Source organism: Amblyomma americanum, chromosome 1 (assembly GCF_052857255.1).
Source record: "Amblyomma americanum isolate KBUSLIRL-KWMA chromosome 1, ASM5285725v1, whole genome shotgun sequence".
Taxonomy (NCBI): Eukaryota; Metazoa; Arthropoda; class Arachnida; order Ixodida; family Ixodidae; genus Amblyomma; species Amblyomma americanum.
The window spans coordinates 308580020-308600014 of NC_135497.1; the positions used below are offsets into that span (position 1 = coordinate 308580020).

Genomic DNA, 19995 nt, shown 5'->3' on the forward strand with positions numbered 1-19995 from the left:
GCAAGTCGGCTTACATTACTGCGCCGAGATAATTTTTTTTTCTTGTTCACCCGCATCCCGTCAACTTTTTCTACCAATGCTACCTCCCGCACAGTTAAGTTTTCGAGCATCCGTTCTCAACGAACAAAGCGTTCAGAGCACGCATGAGACGGGGCTGACAGGAAGAAACCCTTCTGGCTGATGCTTGCAATTCGTTCAGTTGCACCACCTTTGAGGTGGTGCAACTGAAATGGCCTACACGCACACACATGCTGTGGCTGTCGATGCATTTCGCATGTTTCTGGAGATAATTTTTCCGCTTCGAATAACTGTTACTTCAGCCAGCAATAATACAGAGTTAGTCGAACTATCTTGAGCCTCGATTAGTGGCGATATCTAGGCGCATTCCATGACTAAAGCGCAGCGAACGAGACATATAAGAAGGACACAGGACACCTTGTCGAACTTCATTCCTCGCACAAGAGGCTCTTTTGCGCAGCGCTGTGTTGTTTCCCTGCCTGTGTCCTTCTTCTATGTCTCGTTCCTTGCGCTGCAGTCTTGGAATGTTGAAACCAACTCGCCCAACAACTTACCTTGTCGATCTGAGGAGCGAAACGCTTTGCAGCTACTTGGCCGCAGATGCGTGTTTTGTGTACCAGGCCTTGCTGCCCCTGCCACCGGCGTATAGCAGAGAGGAGGAGCGGCTGTAGTTAGAGGCTATTTTCCTCCTCTCAGGTGAAGCGGTGTCTATGCCACTTAATCTTCTGTTATAAGAAGGAGAGCTCCACCACTAATTGTCTCCACGGAAATGCAAGGCACGCTTCTCTAGATGATTACTGCCGTTATCGCGTACGCCAATTTATGCAGAAATGCGTTTTCGTGTACTGGTCTATTGAATGCGCATCCACGATCGATGCTAAGTGAATTAACGGAAGCTCCTGGAATACAACCAATTCCAAAAGAATAATGCCAAATCATCGCAGTGTCATTAGGAAATGTAAAAGCAAAGAAAAAATTCACTGACGACTACAATATTCCCTAATGCGAAGGTTGAGCGCAGATCTTCTGGTATTTTATTTTGCGTTGCACTGAGGCAAGGATATCAGGAAGAGAAGGTTGTGTGTGGCGTGGCTGGGGCGGACAATCTCTCTAGTGCCGAACAGTTCACAACAGGCGCTGAAAACGGAGTGCCGCGACTGCCTGGCTAAAGGCCGCTGTACGATCGTTTTTAAGGCGCATGCGGGCGCGCCCTCGCGACTCTGCGCACGGCCGCGTGAGGGCGCGGGGATAGAGTTTGCTGCTTGCGACCGAGCGGGTGACTCCAGCGTTCTTATTTACGCGCCCGTCACTGCCTCCCGTGCGGCGGCAGAGGCATGTGTCGAAGCAAAACATGGATATCCTGCGGTACGAATACCCGCATTGACTGTGTCTCACTCGAGTCATCGAGGAATTTGAGCTATTGATTTGTCGTGGAAGGTAAAACCGCGATTGGCTGCCATAGCCATGGAGCTCGGCGCGGGCCACCCTGACGTCCGCGAACGAAGTCACGACAAACTTTGCAACAGCGCAGGCGAGCTTTATCTGAAACAGCATCGCGGGAAACGATTAATCTCTACGCTGTTTCTATTCCAGAAAGTGAAAAAGGGCATCACACCGCGATCGTGTGCACCTCGTTCGATCGTTACTCGGCTAGTCTCAGCTAAAAGCCGCCCATATATGCAACCGTTCTCACTGCGCTCTTGGATTTTTGCCCCCGATATTCGAACAGTGTTCCCATTAAAAGTTACGCTATCTCCAAACATGCAATAACCATATCAGAATGACGCCGCCATTCGCATCACGAATTATCGGAGCCGAGGACACGGGACTAGAACAAGTTTGGTCAGCAGTACATATTCAGCTGTTTGTAGTTACAACCGGGAAATTCACACTGATTTCTCAAATAGCTAAGATCTGGTACAGGTTAAATGATCAGTTATTCTAACGAGCACACTGCAGTCTTTTGTATCTGTTTCATTAATCCACGCAAAGGATTTGTCAGCTATAACGTTTGCTCTCACTGTAATGTTAGCAGACCTCCTTGCTGTCTCGCCGCTGAACTGTTACTGCAAAAGACATTTATTTATTGACATAAGAAGTTTGTGTGTCTTCTAAGGTTTCTGGCGACAGCCGGTGGTCTGATTCAGCTGCGTATTCGGCCAGGACACCTGCAGCCGGGGTCCCTGCACGGCGATAGGCATCTTGTTTCCCACGCTCGGTCCTCGCGAGGTTTATTGGATTCGAGACGGAGGATTCCACTGCCGTTTGTAAACCTTGTTCGCGGAAGATCGTGCGGCCCGGAGGCAGTTAGCGACCGTCAGAACCGAGCAGGGGGGGACTCACCCCTTCAACTGTGCCTGCTCGCCGGCGTCTCGCCCATTCGGACTTCCCGGAAGACGTGTCCGGCTGGAGCGTGAGAACTGTCGTTCGGAAGCGAAGACACCGCTCTCTCTGGTGGGGGCGATTGCCCAGCGGCACCCTCTTTCTCCGGCGAGGCATGTGACGGGGACGTGTCCCTATGTGAAGTGGTGTGTGTGTACGACAACGCAAGTTAGGCCACGCCCAACCTGGCGAATACTTCCTCGAACCTGGGGAATCCTAGGGACAAATCCTAGGGACCGGACCCTTTTTAAACCGGACGACGAGTGCCGTGAGGGGGAATCCTCGATCATCCTCAGATCTTCTCAGATCCTCCGACCTTCCCCCATCACCCTTCAATGGGTTCCAAAATCTTGTAAATAATGTAAAATAAACCCCCTGTACAGTTTCCTTCATAACCAAGTCCGACAACATCATTCGGAGAAGGGACCTGCGGCGCTGAAAGAGTCAAATCCGAATCCAAATACACGAGAAATTTATGACATTCCCAATAATTTGAAATCTGTAAGATCAGTTGTAACTGCAGCAGTTCGGCATTTCACAAAACAGTGACCACGCAACGATACTGATTTCTTTCTGTCATGTTTTTCAGTCCCTTAGAAAAGCCAATATAGAATTAGCACATTACGGTGACAATCAAAGGGGCCAAGCCATGTATCACTGCTAAAATGCAAGGCTTTGTTTTTGCACAGTGACAGCGGACCACCAGTTTTAATTTAGCAGTCATTCCTGAGCTCATATTGCAATAGCAGCAGTACAAACAAGCCTGGAGAGTTGTGTTGAGAGCCAATCAATGTTGACACATGCAGAAACAAGCTGGCATGTTGTCTGTACAAATCTAAACAGTTCTGAAAGTGTCCATGTGAATAGAAAACAAAGTGGTTTCTCAGTACTGCGTAAACGGCCATACATGCCGCCATCGTTATAAACATAACATGATGTGGAAGTTGGTAAACGGGCTTACAGCTCCTGAACGCCTCCCGCTTGAGGCCGGGAAACAACACTTCGTATATTCAGGGAAACAGGATACATTGACCATGTATAGTGGTTATCTCAAGCAGAATCTGTAGAAGTATATCTACAGAATAAAAGCTATTATGTCGTAAAATACAGTAAAATAAAATAAGCATTTAAGTGTGTGGGGGGCATACATGCATATGTCTTCTCGTATAGCTGTACAGTGATGTTTAGACTTTTTCAGACCAGAAAAAAAAAGAGGGATCGTAACAGTGATTCTGGTTCCCAAAGCAGCAGGTAAAATTGAGCATTCTGTACACAACTTGTTATATATAACATTTTGGAACGTGCTATCTGTTGCTTATAAGCAACAGCTTGAGCAAAATAAAGCTTACTTCATTGCCAGTTTGGTTTTCAAACTGCCAGTATTCGTTAGGCGTACCTTAGGTTAAAATGACTGTGGTTAGCCTAATTTGCTTGAAGATCTTTGCCAAGGCTATGTCGACTTTGCTGCTTCATACAAGGAGTCTATGTGAAATTAAACCGTTCTAGAATGGCTGCATTTAATTAAGCGGACAAATGTCTAGTTTTGTGGCCTCCTCTTAATGATTTGCGCATCAAAATGATAATCTACTTTAGGACCTTACATGAAAAAAACTCATGTTACGAATTTAAGGAAAACAGCAACCCCATGATTAAATTAGTATTTAGTGTCAGGTTTGTGCTTTTCTATGCGTTTCACACCCGTAAATGTAAGAAAATCAGTGCAGCTGCAATTTGACTCCAATCAGGACGACGGAACTGTATGTGCAATATACCCTCATTATAGAGGAGAAGAAAGAACTCTTTTAAAAACGCTGTGAATGCTAGCCCCGTAGCATATATCGGGCTAGCCATTTCAGATGAGGATAAGGATCAAAAGACACATGCTCACAAAAGCTGCATGCGTAAACATACGCACCTAGCATTATATGCACATCACATAATAGAAGTCTCTGCGTTGCTTCAGTTGCCACAGGGAAGGTGGAGACGAGCACAAAGGAAATACTGACACACATGGGCTCGTAATAGATGTCTAGCTATATATGAAGTGCAAGAATTTATCCTTACAGAGACAGCCTGTGCATAACATGCAAGTTAACCAAAACGCAACTGTTGTGTAAATCTGCTTTGATATTGCTTGAAATATATTATCAGGAAAATTCTCAATGGACATGTTATGCAGACAGGATTGTATCAGTTTGCCGTGGTGAGCAAAGGAATACGCACTTTATTAGGCCAATTTAATTTACTATTTATTTATCCTCAACAGCCCTAAATGACAATACTTGAGGGACAAGCTCTGGAATGGTGTACCAGGTAGGAGCTACGCGGTTCATCATTTACTGCGGCATTACTTCTGTCAAAGAAACATCGGCCGGATGCTTAAACAAAAAGTACGGTCAAACGCAGCAAAGACAATGCAAAAGAAACACTATAAAGCCCAAATAATGAGAGCGTAAAAAGCTTTTCACTGAGGTCGCGTCGTCCAATCGCCGTCCACACTCGATCGTACACGGTCACCTGGCTTGTATCGCGAGTGGCTATGGAGGAATACGCGGGATACGGAATAGATGGCCGGAGTGCCGAAGGGGAGGTGTGCCCAAGGTGGGCCAGAAGATGACTCACACTTATCCGTTCTGGCTAGGCAAAACAAGCACTGCTTCTAACTACAGGCTGTATACCCCACCCTACCATTGTAAATGTGTTTTCTTTTTTTTTTGCTGGGCCGGTCCCGGAGATAGTGCAGTGCCGGGTCGACCCGTGGCGGTGGTGGGGCAAGCCCCGAGCGCTCCGCCGCGCTCCAAAAATCAGTTTAACATCTTGGGTCCAATTAGGACCGCATATCAGATATTGCAAATGTATTTTCGCAGAAAATATGCTAGAGAGCTTAGGGGGGGACCCAAACCAGAAAACGTACTTTCCCTTGTGGCAGCTGAGTGGTGGGTTACTAGAGAAAGGTCCATTCTATGACCACCACCTCATGAGGCCGGTTATTCTTTTGTGCTTCCGTCTCCCAGCTTTGACAGGATATACACAGGAAGTTCTCGGCCCTACTTTTTGTTCGCGGAAGAACTAATACTTTCGTGGCACGGTCAAGGAGCTGTCGTGGTAGAATTTACAGACCTGGAGGGGAAATGGAAGTTGCCTCCGTTTTGTGGTACTTAAGTGCTGCCATCTATTGAGAGAAAAAGTTCAAATCTGAGCTGCCTCGTAGCTGGTGAGCCCTCTTAAGCCTAAGGACTCTCAGATTTTGACTCTATTCGGGCTGGTTTTTACTGGATTTCGGAGTGAATGACAAGCTTTTTTTGGCTCTTTGCAGGAACTCTGCTGAGACTTCGGTCCACCTACTTTTATCAGGGCGATCAGGTTATGAAGAATTAGAGGCCATATAGAGTATATGTGTTGTTCCGCTACAGTGCCACCTGCCCACCATGGAGCCCAACAAGGGAACAGGACAGGAAATTGAAAAAAAAAGCCCCGCCCACGCCAGTTGTACACTGCAACTATAGTCAAATATAACGTAACGCAGGGTGGTTAGCCACACAAGATTAGCCCTCGCCACCAGGAAGAAAGGAAAAATTCAAGAAGGGAGAAGGAGAGTTGTGAGAAAAGGACAGAAAAGTGAAAGAGGGGAGGACAGGAAAAAGCGACTCCTGATTTCCCCTGGTCGGGTCAGGCCAGAAGGTGGATAGTGCTCGGCTCGGTGGAGGTAGACGGTGTACGAATCTTGCTTAAATATCTGAGGGGGGTGCAGTAGTACTGCTTTTGCAGTAAAAATTGTCATTAGTACAGGCGGTGAAATCCCCCAAGGAAACTGTCGCAGAGTTGACACGCAGCTTTTTGAGTCATTTGCATGCGTTTGAGGGTTCTCAATTTGGTTGAAACAAAGAAACCGGAGTTGAGTAGAAGAGATTAAAAAATGTTACAAGTTCGCAGTGTACAAAGAAAGTTAGGAGCTTTGAAACAACTTTTTTAATTTTGAATCGCTCACCTAGAATATGATACAAAGAGTTCCCTGTTTTTAATTGGGCTCTTCGTCACAGGCAGTTAGGAAAAAAAATTTATGAATTAAGAATATTTATAGAACTGTATCACCCAAGATGCACTTTGCGCAGTGACGCTGCTTTTAGACTTTCCTCGGGACATATACATTGGGGAAAAAATCCATGAATTGAACGCATAAAATTTGTTGGATGGAAATCTAGGAAAACAATTATAGGTGTAATGTAACAGCCAGTAACAATGGCATCACCGCGCAGCTTTGCTCATCCCGAAGAAATTGATACCAACCTCATTTCAATTGCCACTGGCAAACCAGAGAAAAAGTCCATCGGGCAGAGACTGTATTTGTAAAATCCCGAACAGAAATCGAGAAATGAAGTCCGTACGCACTTTTGAGAATAGTCACATCTGAGAATAGTCACATCTGAGTAAAACATGTATTTGTGAAAGACGTGGTGGTGAAAGGTGATAAATGGAGAAGGGAGTGTAGAGTGGAGGGCTCTCGCGCGAACAACGGTTAAACACTAATGGAAGATGAAGTAAGAAGTGTTCAAAAGCGGCTAAAATCTATAAAAAAGGAAACTTGCAAGGCCCTCTACACCTCGCAGCTTTTCGTTTTTATAGGTTTTAGCCTCTATTTAACACCCGTCACTTCACTTTCTATTAGTGTGTTATTTGCACGGCAGGACACTACCCCCCCACCTCCCGTCCCCCTTCATTGCCTTTCAGCGCCACTTGTTTCACAAAAACATTTTTTACTCAAGACGTGACTATTCTCCAATTCCGGTGACCGAGCAACCATCTTATCGGCATACCGCCACATTTTCCCTTGGCTACATCTTCTCTGTACTTCGAAATAAAAATCCAAACATTCAGCACCCGTGTGTCTTTCAATGTTTCCTTGTGCCTTGTCCCTTGCACTGTTCTCTTACCAGCCGAAAATATAAAAACAGGCAACTTTCACTTAAAATAGCCTACAAATAAATAAGTACATATGTACTAAAGATTCACCAAAACACAAAATTATGAACACACAAAATTATTACAAATTCATCGGGCTATATACAAGTCTGATGCAAGCTAGACGGATTGCCGCATCTCATCGATGATGGCTCGGAGCGCATGAACTTTATCGAAAACATCCTGCAACATGGTCTGGATTTCCCCCTGCAAAAAGCATGAACAACAGAAAGATAATATGATTACTGAAGGTACTGCGCAGTATCAAACTCTTTCAAAGGGCGATATTTCAGCATTAATGCACACATGACAACTGAATTAGAGCTCCTCAGATGATTGTTTAGAGTAAGACAAGTGCATAAGGCCTAAACAAGCGGCACCATTTTCCTGAAGAGCAAGGCCATTAGCTAAAGCAGTGCTGCTGCCACGGTTTGATGTAACTGCATTAACATATTTGTACGAATACCCCTGTAGCCAGAGGTGGGCATTCTCATGACCGCGAGCCATTATGAAGGCGTCCTCACCCTCAGCTCATGAGGATCTGACTTGGTGAGGTGAGGAAGGATTGGCGCATGGAACTTCGTGAGGGTGAGGGAGACAAGACGAAGTGAGGGCGAAGGTGGGAAGACATGAGGTGAGGGCGAGATAGGGAAGACATAATGAGGTGAGGACGAAGGAGGGCAAGGTGCATGGTCTGAGGACGAGGGTGGGGCCCCAAACAGTACTCCCGGCTAACAATTCCATTATCTGCAGCCCGTTATGGATTTCCGTTTTGGAGCGCTAGTTCTTAAGGCCAAGGTTCCCGTGGAAGACTCCGTTTCGGCAGTCAGGAGGTACACGAAAGGCGGGGAGCCGCGCACCTTCTCCTCGTAGTGCTCGTGTTGTAAATACAACAAACAAAGGAAGCACGCACGAACAGCCACAGCTAGGATTTGAAGGTAAAGGTAAAACGGCGAAGAAGCGGGAACGAAAGTCATAAAATAGTCGGCACACTTGGTGAATGAACGCTTAAGGGGGGATGCGGGGCTAAAATATTGATTTTCGGAAAAAAATGCGGTTTTTAAGTTTGAGTTGTTTTAGATTGCTTGTTTAATGAAGAATATTCTCACAAATTTTTGTTGTTATCTGAGCAGAAGAAAATTAATTCTTCATGAGGCGGTGGTAGGCCGTTGAAGGAGTCTATGAATGCTCTTCTCAAGAAGCGGCCGCAGTGCGGGCAAAAAACGGAACGAGAAGTGAATGCCCATGTTGAAAAGATTGTTTTTCGTGCTTTTTAGTCACGGAAGACCTTCCATCAAGAATGAGCAAGGCTGCTAACGAAAAACTAAAAAAAGAAAAGCATATGGCATATTTCTGGCCGCAGCAACTGCAGAGTGGCTGGCAAACCGAAATAGGACCTCATATTGGCGGAAATATACCACGCAACCACCCAACGCTGTTCGAATTCGCTCCTGCTCTGGTCGTGTTCGACGCTTGCTATCTGTCACATTTTCTGCCTTGTGTGACTTTAGTGCGAACAACGGGTGGCCGGTGGTGTGACCGGAAGATGCTCGCACCGAAGGCTTCAACACGGAGAAGCTTCGGGAAGTGAGAACGCATCACGATACAGAGAAGCCTACACACTACTGGGCAACCGCCAGCAAGTGAGCGTGTGCTTGTGCATTCGCCAGGCTTAAGGCTTCTAACGGCGATTGAAGCGAACCCTTCAACCTCCGGTGATGGTTTATCAGCTGAAGACCGAATTCGCATCACTAAGAACCGTGGAGATTACAGCAGCCTTCGCTGTACTAGAATTTAATGAGGGTGCACATGGCATCAAGACGAGCGTTTCACAAGCTGGAACTAGAACATGCGAGTCCAGACGATGAAGCACATCCAGCGAGCAACCCATCAAAGTATTTGACGAGCAGAAAACAAGGCTTGAACCATTTGCCACAGAGCAGTGTCGTCTTGAAGAGGAGGGCCAGACCTATGGAGGAGGGCACTTTGATTAACTTTTTTTATCCCAAAATAAATCGCATGTTCTTCAATCTTTGAACTCATTTTTCACAGTTTGCACTTTTTTGGAAAACAAAACTGTTAGGAAAACTATCATTTCTAAACTACATCTCCAAAAGCTGCTTCGAAGTGGTTTCTTGACTGAAATTTTCTTGACTGACACGTGGTTCTTGGTTTCTTTACTGAAACGCGCGAATTGCCTTATCCTGCACTATAAACCATCTAGAAGATATCTAACCTTAAAATATTAGTATATCTCAATTATTTTTCAAATGATAGTTTTACGAAGTTGACACACCTGATTACTCAATATGACAGTTATAACTTTTTTCATTTTGAGCTAGGAAGCTGACATTTTAAATAGTGCAACGGGAAGCAGATACACCATCCCAGTAAACTTTATCGGGTTTGGTGCAGTAGTCCAAAAGTTGACTCTTCAGACTCGCATTCCCCCTTAAGGAGTCTGGAATAACCCAGCAAGCAGTATGCGCAACATTGAGTGAAGACGCGCGCCGACGCATGGCAGTGATTGCAACATCATAATACAAATTTGAACCAATGCGCTTAAGATTGAAATGAATCATTGTATGGCTGTGTCGACTTTGGCCCATCGCGGCATGGATGAAGCATCTCTCGTGATCATGTTCATGATCTCGTGATCAAGATCATGAAAGATCGTACCCCGAACTTGCCACTGCGATTTGTCGTGTGCCAAGTATAGCTGCTGATCATCATGCTTGCCATCTGTTGAATGCGACATTAGACTTGCTCTGTCAGCCGCCATTTTTGATGTCCCGCAATGTTACAGCGGCAGCCGCCTGTTGGGTGACCTGCAGTCATCCCGCAGCAAACGCATTGCGACGAGTTCCCATGATTCTTGATAAAAACAAGTGTTCGCCATTTGCAAGTCAGCGGTGTGTGTTATGGTCTTGTGGGAGTATCAGTGCCATTTCACCAAGGGGAGATCACGAGTTTCTTGGCCGCGTCCAAGCTCAAGGCTGTTGATTATGCGCTGGACCATGGCAACTGTGCTGCGGCAGGCATTTCGGCTTTGACGAAATCCGAATATGCCATTGGAAAATGCATCGTGAGAAGCTAATGACTACTAACAGGACTCGCTGGGCTTTCCGCAGACCCAAAACGGGCCAGTCTGTCACGTTGTGGAGGCTGTCATTGAATACACGAGAGACCTACGCAAAGATGGTTGTGCAGTATTATTAGAAATGATACAAACAAAGGTAAACACAACTGCCAGGAAGCTGGGTCATGGACTTTCACTGAAGTGGCGAACGTCACTGTGCCAGCAGCTCCCATCCGCATACGAAAACAAGGACATCTACTTTCATCGTTTAGTCACCAAGATCCGGGAAAAGATTGGCTACCTCTTCTCACTAATATGGAACGCCGATCAAGTTCCGTTGACCTGCGACATGTCCTGAAACAACGGTCAATGAGAAGGGCGCTTGGAGTGTTCTCGTGAAGACATCTGGTGCAGAAAACCAGTGATGAACAGTCATGCTTGCTGTGATGGCCGTTGGGCAGAAGCTGCCACCATATGCTACCGTATCAACACGTGTAAGGGATGTACCCAAACTTTGCACGACCCATGAGGGAATAGGCTTCGAAATGTACACGCTGTGGCCTCCACGATCAGCTCCGGCTATGAGCAAGGGTGCACTTGATCGCAGAGGCCACGCACACACCGAGCCAGTCTGGAGAGGAGCGCGCGCACGCCGCCTCCGCCGCTCCTTGAGGCCGACCGTGCACGTGCACAGGAGCTTCCAGCTGCCACCCACAAATGACGCGCGAGGCCGAGGCTCATCAACATCGTCAACTTTTTCCTCCGCCGCGAGCTCCCGCTATCGGCATTAGCATCGCCAGCTCCAGCTTTTCGCAGCCGTCAAAGGCACAGGGGTTGTGGTAGCGTGTTAGTTCACCGTTGTTGGATAGGTAGTTGTGGCTTTAGCATGCCGCCACCGAGCATAACTGTTTTAGCACGATGGGCAAGCACTTTAATAGTTACACCGCAGGGAATTTGCTGTCGAACACAGCAAGCGTGTGGCGGTCAGGAAGTTCGACGTGGCCGAGAAGTGCATCCGGCGATGGTGCAACCAAAAGGATGCATTGAGGAACACAACCGCAAAAAGCGCTCTTTCCGAGGCAAGCCGCGCAAGTCTTCCAAAATAAAAGACACGGGAAGCATAGCGAGGGAGGGACGAAGACAAGACGGGTTAGCGCTTGTACCGTCTCGTCTTCGTTCTTCCCACACTATGCTTCCAGTGCTGCAATGAATTACCAACCTCAAGGAGGAAGAGCTGTTCTGCTATGTGACGGAAGCGTGGAACAACGGCTACACATCGACAACGGACATGCTGTGTGACTTGTAGTGGGATCAGCATGCACCAGAGCAAAGCACCAGCTCGGAGTCTGAAGACTCCGCGAGTGACGACTGAACGTAGAATTAATGCCGCTCATCCCCAAATATGTGTTTTTTTTGCTATAAAAATTTTTTTCGAACATCGCATTAATGTTCCGCACCCCGAAAATTGGCCCTCTAATATGAAAAACTACGGCCCTTACGCGCGTTTATATGGTATATTTAAATGGAAGACTGTTCCGAAGGGAAACGGTCTCCACAGAGCCCATATCCGCACTTATATGAAAGGGTGGATGACTGCAGAACTGCTGGTCGACTGGATAACGACTGTTTGGGAACGAAGACCAGCAACGCTTCTGCTTCCCTCGCTTCTTGTTTTGGACAGCTTCAGAGACCGTCTTGTGGATAGCGTACGTGCTAAGCTTAAAGAGCTATGCACGGACACTGCAGTGAACCCGGGGGGTCTGAAGTCGCTACTACAGCCTCTCGACGTGTCGCTGAACAAACCGTTCAAGGACAATGTTCGAAGACTCTAAGCAGAGTGGATGGCGATGCACCAACATGATTTGACGTCAAGCAGCAAAATCAGAAGACCGTCCGCGGAGTTGCTTTGCTCATGGATTGTCAAATCATGGAGTAGCATCCCTGAGCAGGTAGTGGCCAAGAGCTTTAAGAAGACCGGCATATCCAACATGCTGTATGGAACACAAGATGACTTTCTGTGGGACTGCGAAGATGCCCAGCGACGACACTGCCATTTCCGACAATGAATCATGCAGCAGTGACAGTGACGATTCAGACTCTGAATAGAGTAATTATTGAATGAGAAAAATAAAAGGGCAACGCGCAGTTCACGTGATGCCTATGCAATGTGTGTGTTTATAATAGGTAAGCCTTACTCAACTTTTAATTTCATTTAGGACCGTGATAACTATTGTAAGAAGTCTGGAAATCGCATAGCACTTTTAGTTTATTGTATGCAAACCTGAATGCAACGGCAGCGCAGGCAGCAGTGGCGCCATCTGGTGTTAAAATGTGAAAATATTTTGTGACACATTTCCCGCATTTAGCCAAGGCTGTCCAAGTTGTGTCAGGTAGACAGCCAGTTACATGGCCAGTTAAGTCGAGCCAGGGCCCAAATTCTTTTAGGTAACTGAACCAAGCAATTTTCTTGATAACGTCATGTTGAGTTCTTTCGGGCCCTTTTGCCTACTACCGAAACAACTACATTTGGCAAGGCTACGCTGGAGTAAAAATCCAAATCAACGCAATCCACTGTCGGCAGTGTCTTGTTAAGGTAAAGAACTACGGAATCGATATATATTCGAAAATTGGGCAAGTTTATAACGCATTCGTTATGCTCTCCGAAGCGGGTGACGTGGGCGCCGCCTTCTTGACAACGCCATTTTTCCTAGCATAAGGAAGAGCACGCACGCTAAATTCGAAAAGCAGCGTACGTAACGCAGACATACGTTAAACCTCGATTTGGAATAGCGTTTGGCGCATGCGCAGTACGGAGGACGCAATTTTTATAGCATTCGCTATGCCTTTGCGTATGTCTGCGTACGCTTTACTAAAGGTGTGTATTATGCGAGTAAATACGGTAATGCAAGCATATTATAGGCATCCTCAAAAAACCCTTTTCAGGGACCCTTTAAAGGGGCCATGACAGCCTATTTTCAAGCATGCCCTGCTTATCGCCTTTAATTCCCAACAGGTTAAATTACAATCCCCGAATTTTCAGTTCATTCTGTGTGGTAAATATCTTTAAAACGATTTTTTTTTCGTTTCTTCTGCGAACTGCTTGCTGGTCTGGCAACTTCTGATCGCTGACGTCACGAGCGCGTACACGCCAGGCGTCGTCTGCTACGAGCTGTTGAGGTGCTTGCATGCACACCGTAGACAGCGGTCGCTAGAAAAGTTTTTTTTTATTTTAGCATAGCGAAAGAAAATGCTCAAGAAGTACTTTGGTTTGGGATAGTTGGTGCATAGCTTCTTGACGCCTGTCCTGTTGTGTTCGTGTGCCTCGTTGGTCCTTGTTGTTTTCGCGCCGTCCTGACATCATCAAAAAATAAACTGCATTTTCCGTGTTCTCTTTTGGGAAGCCTTCAACTTAGTACGCGAGCTGAGTGATCCTTGGGAAAGCGGACTTGCTCGTGGCGGCCGTTTTCTGATTGTTGAGAAAACAGAAATCGATGGACCCCTGCTTTATTATTTACGCTTAGAAACATGCTGTTCGTATGTTATGAGTGTGGTCTTTTTTGAGCAGTCAAATGCTCCCGTATGTGAAAAGCGGCACGTGCCGTGCATGCCTTCGCCGATATGCGCCGCGAAAGCCGCCGCGTTTTGTTTAGCTACTTGACCGCTATTAATCGGCTCCATAATTAAACTCAAATTATGAAAACGTGGCACTACAGTAATCTTGAGGCACGAAAGGAGCCGAGAAAAGTACCGAGTGCGACTGCTTCCCCACTGCATGTACGCGTTTGCAAGTCGAACATACATTTCCATCGAGAACCCTTTTGCAGGAACCAAGCCGCTTGCAAAACCCTACGCGACTCGAATGCTTTCACTGCCCACACCTATGAATAGTCGCCACCGTCTAAATGAGTGCTTGAAAATAATCGTACAGCATCAGGCATTATGCTGTGCGTGCGCATTGTGCCTAAGGAGTGCGACGATTACGACAACTGCAGCCCCGCGCTGAGGTAGTTTACACGGCTGTGCGCAAACAGTACTGCTCGTTTGCGTGGCATAAAACGCCAGGTGGGCTATCATTATCTTGAATATTACGTACTCTTGCTCACAAATTGCACTTTTACTCATTTGCACACCATGATAACACTGCAATAAGCGTCCATGATGCTATATCGCCTGCTTGGGAAACGCTTCGTGTAGGATACTGGAGCTTCCCGCTAATTGTATCTGCTTTCTCTTACGTCACCAAAATTTAATTTTAGATCACTTTGGATAAGAGTACGCTCAGACATTACTTGAATTACTGAAAACAACCAGATTTGTTGTCCACAGTCGACGCCGACGGCTGCTGCCGGCTGCCTTCTGCACATGCTATGCAGACCGGGCCACATATATCGGCACTTCCCCGTTATTGTACTCGCGTCCTGCGATGTAGGCAGTCGTCGCTTTGTGGGCACTGTAGCAAAAACTACGCTCGACAGCTATTTGCAGGCGCTAAAATTTGTGAATTCGCTCTCCGCAATCGCCGAAATCGCAAACACAAATCTTGCGTACTCGCTAGTCCTCGTCACGAAAGGCGCTGGCGGTCCACTGTCGACCGAAATTCAAGAATATGGCAAGTTTCTCACTGCTAAGTAAGAAAGTGTGAAGATATGATATGTAGCCGCTCGTTTCGCCCAAGCATGAACCGAGACAGACCCCTCCACATTCAATCTGGCAGGCACGGGCAGGGTTGGAGAGGCAGGGGGCACCCACTATGAACGTGCGTTGCATGAGGGTCAGCTGAATGTGCGCGTGTCGTAGGTGGTCGTCCAGGTGGCGAGTCCGATCATTGATCCTGTCCTCCAGCCGACGCACCAGGGCTTCCTGTGCGGATCCACAAAAGCAGTCAGTGGGTGCACAGCACTTTCTCCGCACCCTGCAGCCACAGTTTTTCCACGTAATGCTGCACCACTCTTCCTAGATTGCCTATTCAGCCACAAGGAAACAGTCTATTCTTGAAGTTTCCTAGTTACACAAGTAAAAAGCTCATCGCAAGACGCAATCTGTGCTAGATGTTTCATGCGTGTGACATATATGAAAGCGTGAGGCATTAAAATGCTGTTTTTAATTACTGATGATGAGGTTGGTTAGCCGAGTAATACAGGAATCCGTGGGGCATGGTGCACTGTTTCAACTATTTTTTCTCTATGTGGTATCCTACTACAATTGAACCTCATTATAGCGAACATGGTTTGATGGTGTTTAATGTCCCAGAGCGACTCAGGCTATGAGAGATGCCATAGTCAACGGCTCCGCACAATTTCGACCACCTAAGGTTCCTTAATGTGCACCGACATCAACAGTACACGGGCCTCTAGCATTTCGCCTCCATTGAAATGCATCCGCAACGGCCGGGATCTAACCTACATCTTTCAAGTCAGCAGGCCGGCACGATAACCACTGAGCCACCACAGAGGCCATTATAGCGAACGAGTGCTTGGCAATTGCTTTGTAGCCTCTCACTGGTACGTCAGGCTCAGCAGCTCTCGCCAGGCGTCCATCAGACAGGCTTCGATCCTTAGTGGCCTTCTCGGGAGTCATAGTTGCCGAGCTGCTCGGAGCGGATTCCACACTGACTGAGTCATCGCTCTGCGATGCTTCACTGCCGTTGGCCACCAGGGTTGCGTCCAATGACTCGTCTGCCCGAGGGAGAAATGGGAACACATTAGGCACAGCAGCAAGTCCAAGAGAAAATGCAGCATGCCCTCCTCACTGAGGGAAGAACTTTATAAACAAACTAATAAAACCGGGCTATGGACACAGGAGAGAATAACACATAGGGCATTGTGTGTCCTTTTCTTCGCTGTCCTGTGCCCCTGTATAAACACCTGTAAAGGCCGCACCCGTGTATGGGCAGCACCTTGTTTTCCAGGAGGAAATATTAAAAAGGTCCATGTGAGGGCCGCACTCAAACTTTCCACAACATACGTGGGAATAGCCTTCGAAATGCATGCGCTGTGGCCTCCGCAATCAGCTCCGGCTGCGAGAAATGGTTCGCTTTATCGCGGAGGCGATGCATACGCGCAGGAGCTTCCAGGTGCCGCCCACGGATAGCACGTGAGGCCGCGTCATCATCAACTTTTTCCGCCGAAGCAAGCTCCCGCTATCCATATCGGCATCAGTATCACGAGATCCGGCCTTTTGTGGCTGTCAAACGAACGGAAGTTGTGGTTGCGTGTTAGTTCACCATAGTTATGGCTTTCGCATGCCGCCACCGAGCAAAACTGTTTTAGCACGATGGGCAAGCACTAATAACTACACCGCAGGGAATTTGCTGTCGAGCGCGACAAGCGTGCGGCCGGCAGGAAATTCGACATGGCCGAGGAGTGCGCCCGACGATGCTGCAACCAAAAAGATTCATTGAGGAACACAAGCTGCAAAAAGCGTGCTCTCCGAGGCCAGCCGTGCAAGTTTCCCGAACTGGAAGAAGAGCTGCTCTGCTAAGTGATAGAAGCGCGGAACAACGGCTGCGCGTTGACAGCAGACATGCTGAGAGACTTCTAGTGGGATGAGCATGCACCAGAGCACACCACTAGCTCTGCGAGTGACGACTGAATAGGACACACCCCGAAAATTCGCCCTCAAATCCAGAAAAAAAAGTGCGCACCTTACACATATTCATATGGCAACTATGCAAAACTAACTCGCTCAATCTGTCGTTATTTATAAACGAGTACCACTCAATCATCACAGGCAAACTGACTACAGTAGAAGCACATTAATTCTAACTCTGTTAATTCGAACTGACGCCCGGGTCCCGGCACAGCCCTGTGTAATTCAATGGGGGAAAACTCCCGATAATTCGAACCGGCATTGCTTCGATTAATTCGTACTAGAAGCCCCTGGCTGACACTGCTCCTTGTAGAAAGAAGTTAACCCATTGCAAGTACAATGCGCTGCAAATTCACTAGAGATTTAAAACAATGGGGAAAAAAAGCCGAGCGCACGAGGCTGGTGCAGCCCATGCTCTGGCCCATGCTGAAGCAGGTTTTCGCTCCAACACTCTCTTGCACCACCAATGCTTCGACGCAATCCGTTCCAGGTTTCATTGTGCTGCGGTCGCTGGTCATGTGGTGTACACAACACAGTACTTCTATAGACAAGCGTCGCGGGTGTAGGCAAAAATGCAGATGCCTACACTGTGCCAAGCGACGCTGCCTTCGAAGCCCACTTGCATATGCTAATATTTCAAACCGTGCGCGTCGCTTGTGTTAGAAACATTTTGTTGATGCTCAGAGAGTAGGTACGCACTATTTCAAGCTATTCGCCAGATGGAATTAGTCGGTGGAGCTCTGCATCGGGTGCTCCTCCGCTCCTATTTAGAGACAAGGGACGGCGGGCGAAAGTTCGACTTATGGGGAGAAACTAATCGTCCACATTCTCAACCTCTGGGCCAATACAGCACATCCAATTGCTAGTGTAAGACATGGGACGACTTGATGCACGACGCGAAGCAGCTTTTTTAGATAACGAACATTGTGATGTGATTGCTATTTTCGCCGTGCCGCTTCACTCCGGAGGCCGCGGCAATCAATGAACACTTAAGTCATATAGCTGCTTTGAATAAGGCAAATGCGATCAGAGAGCTGCACAAGTGAATGCACAGCCATTTACCTCCAGTTCCAAACAGAGTTTACACTCACTCTGCCAAGCTATAAACAAAAAACGTTGCTTCTCATTTTAGAATATACACTCATATGTGCGCATTCCGCTTGATCAGAGTGGATTTTGGTGCAGTATTTGCTGTGTCTGCCAGGTTCTGATCGACCTACAGTGGAAAAATTAAAATAATTTGGGAAATAACAATGCATGAATTTACCGAGATCTTAGCTTCGTAGGACCAGTGTTGAAACGACGCACTTGTTGAAGGTCGTGAAAATGAAAACAGAAAAACCGCACGTCGTGCCTGCTACAGCCATGAGTCCGGTGCTGCTTCAAACGCTGTGAACGCTGAAGGCGACTGGAAGCAGCTTTTTGCCTTATTTTGCGCGTGAAGTGATGCTCAGGACGTTGCCCGAGTGATCAGCATCTGAAAGTAGCCCCTTGCGTTCAACTTACGATTACAAGCACACGGAATATTGTGCATAAACTTATGCTGAGAGCCCAATAGAATGAGAAAGAGTTGCAAGCGTTACTTGATCCATGCGCTGTTTGCAATCCAACGGAGAAGCAACAATATGGACTCAGAGACACGAACCAAATGATTAGATTCCAACGCAGAAATGCAATGGTAGCCGCAAAGCCAATCAGTCGCCGAACTTACCCTGCTCCTTGGCCCCTGCCCGTCGCTTTCGCCCCTATTTGACTGCAGCAACTTGTAGAAACGTATTCCGCTTCCTTTCTTGTGCATTACGGCTCAACGAACAGAGCCACAACTTATCTGCACGCCGTGAATTTTGCCCCAAAACACGCAAGCGCGGCAAACCTAATGCGGACGGCCCCACCTTTTGCCAACACAACAAAAGTCACTGGTGACGCCAGTGCCTCCGCAGCTCCTTGATGTCACGTCCTGACGCTTGTCTACAGTGAATTGCAGTACGGCGGTTCGGGTGCCACCGTCGTGCTTTTTGTTGGTACCTCGAGCTTCGTGGACAACAGTGCGGAGACATTGGAGCCCTTGAGTGATGCCGGTATAATTGAGGCTGCATGCTGTCAGCAGATGCCACAGGGCTCACGTTTGGCGAGCACAGCCGATAGTGATGAGTCCGACTGCGGCGACAAGCCACGCTTTCGCTGTGTGTAGCTTTTTTGTTTGCTTAGGCACTCTACTTGCGCCTCGCACCGCTGCTGCGACCAGAAATGTCGCAGGGCCTCATTGGGTGCTGCCACAGGGGAAGCACATGTGGCTTGTACAGATCAAACAAGTGAATAAACATCAATACAGACGTGAATGAATGAACCCCTTATAAGGCCCAAGTTAGATGCATGTCTCACATGCATACAAATGTTAAATTTGTACCCAGAATGACTTGAAATCGAAAATCAGTTTTAAGCAATTTTGACAAACGGTTTTGCAGAAAAAAAGGGGTACACATTTGTACCAATGACTTTGTAGAAATACCTGAAATGTCGTATATATTCACACCTCAGTCTTATCAATGGATAAGAAAGCTTGAAATAGAATCAAGAAGTATTATGAGGCAGATGACACATGGAAAAGGCTCAAAAGCTAAATAACTTCCAATTTTATTTTTCCTGCCAATATGGGCCGCAGTACCATATACTGCCGATTATAAGTCTACCCCAACTTGTGACTCCCCCTGGGCAAAAAATGATTGCAGTTTAGCTCAGCTAAGCAGGGTTTAACGAAATCGTCCCGACAACGTAGACTGCTCCAGCTGACTCACTCCGTGCATAACGAGAACTGCTATGCGAAAGGCGCGAGAGCGACGCCGGCTTTTCTTTCCAGCAAACGTCGAGTCAAGTGGGTTAGTCATGTTGCCACAGCTGCCAAGGCGGCGGTCAGCGAAGGCACGGCGCGCGCTTGCAGCTGCGGCGAGTGATGTGGCAAGTCACGTGGC

At 47.3% G+C, this 19995-nt stretch overlaps 1 protein-coding gene and 1 pseudogene across 8 annotated transcripts in view; both read right to left on the reverse strand.

Moving 5' to 3' along the window:
• LOC144115341 (uncharacterized) overlaps positions 1-19995 on the reverse strand; it is a 110764-nt gene that overhangs the window by 64239 nt on the left and 26530 nt on the right. Inside the window, exons 4-6 of one of the 8 annotated variants that reach the window (XM_077649684.1) lie at positions 15842-16113; positions 15061-15298; positions 7166-7566 (exon numbers count right to left, since the gene is read on the reverse strand). The exons of 1 other annotated variant lie outside the window; for it this stretch is intronic. In XM_077649684.1, coding sequence (XP_077505810.1) covers positions 7529-7566; positions 15061-15298; positions 15842-16113 — 548 coding nt within the window. In that variant the 3' untranslated portion in view covers positions 7166-7528. 6 more of the 8 variants (XM_077649686.1, XM_077649687.1, XM_077649682.1 and 3 more) reach the window with 6 other exon arrangements.
• LOC144116629 (U2 spliceosomal RNA) lies at positions 5113-5287 on the reverse strand (annotated as a pseudogene).